At 32.3% G+C, this 8,196-nt stretch overlaps 1 protein-coding gene across 1 annotated transcript; it reads left to right on the forward strand.

Annotated features, from left to right (window-relative positions):
- Positions 1-4,159: 4,159 nt before the first annotated feature.
- Positions 4,160-7,259, forward strand: LOC145687637 (uncharacterized protein F54H12.2-like). Its single transcript, XM_081761101.1, has 2 exons — positions 4,160-6,437; positions 7,114-7,259. Exon 1 carries the CDS (start codon positions 5,125-5,127, stop codon positions 6,433-6,435), a length of 1,311 nt encoding a protein of 436 aa, XP_081617227.1. The 5' UTR covers positions 4,160-5,124; the 3' UTR covers positions 6,436-6,437; positions 7,114-7,259.
- The last annotated feature ends 937 nt before the right edge of the window (positions 7,260-8,196 follow it).

Here is an 8,196-nt window from a genome sequence, read left to right on the forward strand (position 1 = left end):
GTGGTGGCTTATTTGCAGAATACATAAACACCTTCCTGAAAGCAAAAACAGAAGCAAGTGGATGGCCAGCATGGTGTGAAACAGATGAATTAAAGAAGAAGTACATTCAGCGATTTTATGAAAAGGAAGGAATACGTCTCGATGAGAACAAAATTAAACATAATCCAGCACTTAGAAGTTTAGCTAAATTAATGTTAAATTCATTTTGGGGAAAATTTGGTCAACGTGAGAACATGGGTCATGTCAGCATTATTAATGAACCCAAGGAATTATATGAGAAATTATCATCTCATGATATAGATGTTCATCAAATATTCCCAGTAAATGATGACATGTTATATGTATATTGGCAATATACCGATGACGTTCCTGTTTCACTACCAACAGTAAATGTTGTCATAGCCGCATACACAACAGCACAAGCAAGATTAGAATTGTACAAATATTTAGATCAACTACAAGAAAGAGTATTATATTTTGATACTGATTCCGTCATTTATACGCAAAAACCTGGTGAAAGTACAATTCCAACTGGTGACTTTTTAGGCGATTTAACAAATGAAGTCCTCGAATATGGTAAAGAAGCCTATATTTCAGAATATGTATCGGCGGGCCCGAAGAATTACAGTTTACGTATTTTTGATCCCAGCACGAAGAAGGAGTTTCAAGTATGCAAGATACGAGGCTTTTCATTAAACTATGAATCTTCAAAACACCTAAATTTTGATGTAATGAAGAAAATGATAGTAGATAATGAAGAGGATGCAGAAGAAGAGGAAGAATCTCGTCCCACGGAAGTCAAAATTACCAATGAGAAAAAAATTTGCCGCAGGAAAGACCATACTATCGTCAGCATGCCCGAAACAAAAATTTATAAGATAAATTATATTAAACGACGTAGAATACCAAATTCATATGATACTCTTCCATATGGCTACACTACTTCCAACAAAAGAAGAAGAGAAATGTAATAAGGCCCTTTATAAATATACGTATGAAGAAAGAATGATCATATTCTTTAACATGGACACGACGTGGAAACATCCCTTTTCATGTATTGTTGCCGGACCAAGTGGATGTGGAAAAACTTCCTTTGTAATACGTTTCCTGTCCAATTTACCACGTATGGTTAATACATCGTTTCGTCATATTTATTGGTACTATGCAGAATGGCAAAATGCATACAGAGAAATTTCGACAAAAGTACAATTTATTGAAGGATTACCTCGAACAAAAGACTTTTTACCTGAAACTGGACCACATCTTATTATTATTGATGATCAAATGTGTGAAGTGAACCGCAATATAGTTGATTTCTTTACAAAGGGTTCTCATCATAGAAATCTTAGTGTACTATTTATTACACAAAACATATTTCATCAGGGAAAAGGAAGCAGAGATATGAGCTTAAATTGTTCTTATCTCGTATTATTTAAAAATCCAAGAGATAAATCACAAATTAAACATTTGAGTTATCAATTAACTCCTGAGAATCCAAAATTTCTTCAAGAAAGTTTCAACGACGCAACAAAGTTACCATATGGATATTTCTTTATTGATTTAAAACAGGATACGCCAGATGAACTTCGTTTTCAAACAAATATCTTTCCTGATGATATTTATCATTACGTTTATGTTCCATCGAAATAGAAGAAGAAGATGTGTTTATAATGTTTGTTTTAAACTGTGTTTCTTCATTCTGACAATATGTCTCCAAGAGTAAAACACGGAGATCTTCTTCGTACGCTGAGCAAAGCAAATCCTAAATTACGTAAAGCTATATTGGCCAATGCAGACTCTTCAGTGATTCGAAGTATTTGTGAATGTTGTTATAATGTATTAAAAGGGAATGTACCTCTTACAAAGACACAGAAAGCAAGATTAAAGCGATACAAGAGGACGCTTCGATATCTTGTGAAGAAAGGAAACTCCATCCAAAAGAAGAAGAAGCATTTATTAGTACAGCAGCAGGGTGGATTCCTACCGGCATTATTAGCTCCTATTTTAACTGGTGCATTATCAAGTTTACTATTCCGTTAGTACAATGGAACATGCAAAGAAGATGATTTTAGTTCCACCTGAAGTTCTGAATCGTATACAAATACCAACATCATCATCATCATCAGCCCTGGAGAAACGTGAATCTAATTTGGATCAAGAAATGCAAGAGATTTTACAGTTATCATCGCTTAGTGATGAAGAAAAGTGGAATCAGTATAATAATATTCTTCAAAAATATTTACATTTAATACGAAAACAAGAAGAACCTGTAACACTTTCAATTACGTCAACTAAATCAGAGAAGCCTGAAGTAGAAGAAGAAATATTATTATCTATACCCAAAATGTTTCGTAAAAGAGCTGAATTACTACTACATAGAATGAAACATGATGATAATATCACGTGGGATAATAAAGGAACTGTTTACATCAGAGGTGATAAACTAGAAGGATCTCACATTGTAGATTTAATTTCTGATGTGTCGCGACCCCGGAAACACACAAATCCACCGGGATGGGAGAAATTTTGTAATTATTTATCTTCTAATAACACACCTCAAGAACTTATTGGAAATCCAAAACGTTTGTCATATATTTTACGACGAACTAAAGCATCACCAACAGCATCATCGTCAAGGGAAAAAATACCTCTGAAATCGTTTGCAGAAGACGACGAAGAAGAAGCAGAAGAAGAAGAAGAAAAGGAAAAAGTAATATCTCCTATAAGGAAAAGGAAACGTGCCTGTAAACGTCCAGTATGGTCAAGGTGGAAACCGTAAACAAACAGTTAAGCAAGATTTACTACAACCCTTCACATCCTGCCTCGTTTTCAACTGTTAAAAAATTGTGGATAGCTACAAAAAAGAAAATTCCTATACACTGTATAAGAAGATGGTTACTGCAACAAACAACATATACGTTACACAAACCTGTACGTCGTCGTTTTAAAAGAGATTTCTATGTAGTGAATAACATTGATGATGAGTGGGAAAGTGATATTAATGATCTTCAATCTCTTCATAAATTTAATGATGGATATCGTTATATTCTTACAGTGATAGATGTGTTCAGTCGATATGCATGGGCTGTGCCATTAAAATCTAAAAGTACAAATGATGTCTTAAAAGCATTGCAAATTGTGTTCAAAGACAGAAAACCAATTACATTTCGAACAGATAAAGGAAGTGAGTTTACTAATAAAACAATACAGAAGTACTTAGTGGACAACAAAATAAAACATATTACAACTAAAAATCCTGATATAAAAGCTAGTATTGTAGAACGTTTTAACAGAACTCTAAAAGAAAAAATGTGGAAGTATTTTACAAAGTATCAAACGTATAATTATTTAAATGTATTACCTCTTCTTGTGAAATCATACAATGAAGGTTATCATTCAAGCATAAAGATGTCACCTGCAAATGTTTCTCAAAATAACCTATTACAAGTATGGCATAATCAATATGATAATAAAATAAAGAAGACGAAGAAAAAGAATCCAAATTTCTCAAAACATCTTAAGATTGGTGATACAGTACGAATTAGTAAAACTAAACGTACATTTGATAAAGGATATATGCAAAATTGGACTTGGGAAATATTTAAAGTGAAGAAGATAATACCAAGAGATCCATCTGTTTATGAAATTGAAGATTTAAACAAGGAACCACTGGATGGATTATTTTACAGAGAGGAATTACAACCTGTGACGTTATCAAAGACATTTTACATAGATAAAATCATACGTACAAGAAGAAAAGGCAGCAGAAAAGAATATCTTGTTCATTGGAAAGGATATCCTTCTTCTTTCGATTCCTGGATACCTGCATCATCCGTAAAGAAGATCGAGAAGTACAATGGAACCTGATGGAGATTTTTACGTTACGCTTCCCAGTAATAGTTCTATGGAATATTTTCCTGACAACACCTTAACATCATACACTACGAAACTTCATCAAAGAATGGAATTCCATGAAAAGTGGGAAGTGGCTATTGTTGAAATTCATTATCCTCATTCAATATTAAATATTAATGACGAAAATAATAAAATTTTTTACAAACCTGCAAAAAGTGATGAATGGAAATTTATAACTATTCCTGTACGTTATTACACTGACATATCAGAATTGATAAAGATAATAAATACGTACAACAGATTCACAAATTTACATATTTCTTATACTCGTGAGAGTAATACCTGTTTTATACGACGTCTTCATAAAGACATAGATGTAGACGTTGCATTATCACCAAGTGTTAGTGCGATGTTGGGGTTTGATCCAAGCGTTGATTTAAAGGATATGCAACAAGGTCAAAGCATTCCAAATTTACGTTTAGGACTTCCATCTACAATGTATGTGTATTGTGATATAATTCAATCTGTATTTGTTGGAGATACAGTAGCACCATTATTACGTATCATAAATATGAATCCTGTGAATCATACATTTGGAAGTAGTGTTATAGAAATTTTTAATCCTCCACATTATGTGCCTATAGAGAAGATGCATTTTGAACACATCAAAATAGATATAAGAGATAGTACAGGCTCTCCATTGGCATTCACTTTCGGAACTGTATGCGTTAAACTACATTTTCGACCAGTGCGTCAACATCGACAAATATGAATAATCCATATTTACAATATTATCAAAAACAAGCTCTTTCTGGAACTGGAAACGTTTATGTTGGCTCCCCTTATCAAGTTGGACATGGTATTGGAAGTTTCCTTGGAGGATTATTTCGTTCTGTCATGCCACTAGTAAAACAAGGAGCTAAAACAGTAGGAAAGGAATTATTAAAATCTGGAGCAAACGTTATTACTGATGTCATCATCGACAATCAACCTATTAACGAATCCTTTCATCAACGAATGGGTGAAGCGAGATCCGTCTTGCAAGACAAAGCAAAAAATAAACTGAAATCTATGCTAGGATCTGGATATCAACGAAGGAAAAGAAGAATTACACATCATTCCATCTTTAACCCTTCACCATTACACATCATCAAGCGCAAGAAGAAGAAGGAGAAGGGCAAGAGGAAACGTACACAGAAAACAAAGAAAAATCAGTCTTATAAGAAGAGGAAGTTATCACACGATATCTTTGATTAAATCATCACCATTATGGCTTTCTTACATCATCAATCCTGCGAGTGTGTAAAAAGTGAACTAGATATTTTTTCTACAAAACCAACGCAAACCAGTATATTGGATAATCATGTTGTTACATACAAACCAATCAGTTCACTAGCTGATAATGCTCCTATAGAGTTTGTCATCCCAGGAACAAGTGATGAATACATAGATCTACCACATACTCTTCTTTACATCGAAGCTCAAATCGTTAAGCCTGATGGATCAGCATTTGGTGAAAGTGATAAAGCTGTGGCTCCTATTAATGACTTTTTAAATTCTATGTTCAGTGAAGTGGAAGTGTATTTAAATAACAAACTGATTTCATTTCCATCTCATAATCATCCATATCGATCATACATTGAAAAACTGTTAAATTATGATGATTCTGCTAAAAATACTCATCTTCAATGTGCATTCTGGTTTCAAGATACTGCTGGACATATGGATGCAACATCTAGTGGTAATAAAGGATTTCAACAACGTTATGAATTAACAAAAAAAAGTGCAAAATTCGACATGCTTGGACATCTTCATTGTGATATTTTTAATCAAGATAAATTTTTAATCCAAGGAGTAGAATTACGTCTCAAGTTAATTCCTGCAAAGCCAAACTTTTGTCTCATCGCTAGTGATGCGTCTGTTGAAGCTAAAGTGAACATTTTAGACGCTGCTTTACATATTAAAAAGATTAATGTTAGTCCTACAATAAAACTAGCACATAACAAGCTTCTACAATCAACAACAGCCAAATATCCTCTCACAAGAGTGCAAATGAAGTCGTTCGTCATTCCAAAGGATCTTCAATCAAAAACAATAGATAATTTATTTATGGGAGTATTACCAACTCGAGTGATTGTGGCGTTTACACAAAATGATGCCTATACAGGAACAATAACTTCAAATCCATTTCATTTCAAACATTTTGACATCAATTTCTTCTCTCTATACATTGATGGAAAACCTGTACCTTCAAAACCATTACAACCAATTTTCGAAAACAACCTCTATGTTTCCTCATACCATACCTTATTCTGTGGATCAGGCATTCACTTTTCAAATCATGGCAACAATATTCCTCGCCTTGACTTTCCTCAAGGATACACTATCTTTGTTTTCGACATTACTCAAGATGGAGAAGCCAGCGCTGTGCAGCATTGGAATCTTATACGTCATGGGTGTGTTCGTCTGGAAGTTCATTTTACGAAGCCTCTACCAGCACCTATCTCCTGCATTGTGTATGGAGAATTCCAATCTCTCTTAGAAGTGGATCATCAGAGGAACATCATCATGGATTTTTAAAGGTACGTTATTTAAATATCATATCATATATGTACATGTCTGCATTTTTATACATGATGTCCTCTACACTAGATTTATTAAATGCTTTGCAAACAAATTCTTTATTTCACAATCATTTCGTTGGCGTATATGCAGCCAATGAATTACCAGCACATGTTCCACTACCTGCAGCTATCATCATAAATACAGATCCCTCGAACAAACTTGGCACACACTGGATTTCCGTATATATTCATACTGATGGCCGTGCCCACTACTTCGATACATTTGGATTTCCTCCATATGTAATGCATCATATTCAATTTCTACGTAGAAATTCCACTTCTTATACATTTAATAATAAACAAATTCAAAGTGTGAAATCATCCCTATGTGGACATTATTCATATCTTTTCCTATGCTTCAAAGCTAAAGGAAAGTCCTTAAATGAATTTCATTACACTTTCTCATCAACTCCAGAAAAAAATGATCGTCGTTTGCTGTATTTACTTTTACAGGTAATCATGTCTTCATTCTTCTTCTTCGTTTGTTTTGATTACTTTCTTTTCATATTATTGCAGGTAGCCATTTCTTCTTCTTCTTCTTCTTTATTATAATGTGTTTGTATGTATTATTATTTGTTCATGATTATAGATAAAATAAATTTTAAGTTTGTTTTTTTCATTTTTTTCATTTCAGAGAGTAAAAGATCGTCATCGTGTGTATGGACATCATCTTCAATGTTCAGATTGACTTGTATCTACGTTTCATCACCAACATCAACAGCAGTAGTATCATCAGTGAACAGTATATGACAGTTGTGAAGTTATCAACACATGGACAATGGAAACAAAATCTAACGTTCTTTTTTTTAAAATGTACTATACTTACCGGCGTTTTAATTGTGTAAATAGTTTCATCAACAATAAACACTTTGTATTATTTTTTCTCTTTGAAAACAAATGTTTTATTTCTTATTTTCTCCGTTTCCTAATAAATAAATATGTTTTATGATCAGTTATGTAATTAAATACACATATCATAAAACATATTTTTAAGTCATTGAATTAAAGAATTTCATAGTGATTTAAAAAAAAAATTCTAAAACTGATTTTTTAATTCAATGATGTAATCATATAACTACATAATAATAATAATGAATTCAAATACTTAATCAGTTATTCTTTCGTAAATTAAATCAAGTATGTGAATTCAATATTATTATTATTATTATGATAGGACTTTTGTTTTTAAAATTTTAATATTAATTATTTGAGTTCCTTTTTTAAAAATTAAAAAAAAGTCCTATCATACTTAAGACAAAGTTGTATAATAATAATAATTTCAAATACTAATTTTTATTTTAACATTCATTTCAAGAATTTGAATTCATTATGATTATTATTATTATTATTATACGTATCACTTATAATATACGAGGAAAAAATATGTTAGGATTTTTTTCTTATAAAAAACTTTAAAATCCTAACATATTGAGGTGTATGAAACGAACACAAAACACACACACACAAATAAAACATTTCACTTTCCACTATATATATATTTTTATTACATTTGATATTACGTTGTTTCGTATACATGAAAAAACAAATCAATTTCTCCTTCTTTATGAAGAGTCGTTCACTTCATTGATACCCTCCGAAGGTTGAGTTTCGGTTTCCCCCCACCATGGCTGTGTCGATACACTATCAAATAAATCAGCCATTATTGAATCTATGAGTTTTTGTTTGCAAAATACTTTCATTTCCAATTTTAATCGTT

Source organism: Thermobia domestica, chromosome 6 (assembly GCF_964235325.1).
Source record: "Thermobia domestica chromosome 6, izTheDome1.hap1.1, whole genome shotgun sequence".
Classification (NCBI taxonomy): domain Eukaryota; kingdom Metazoa; phylum Arthropoda; class Insecta; order Zygentoma; family Lepismatidae; genus Thermobia; species Thermobia domestica.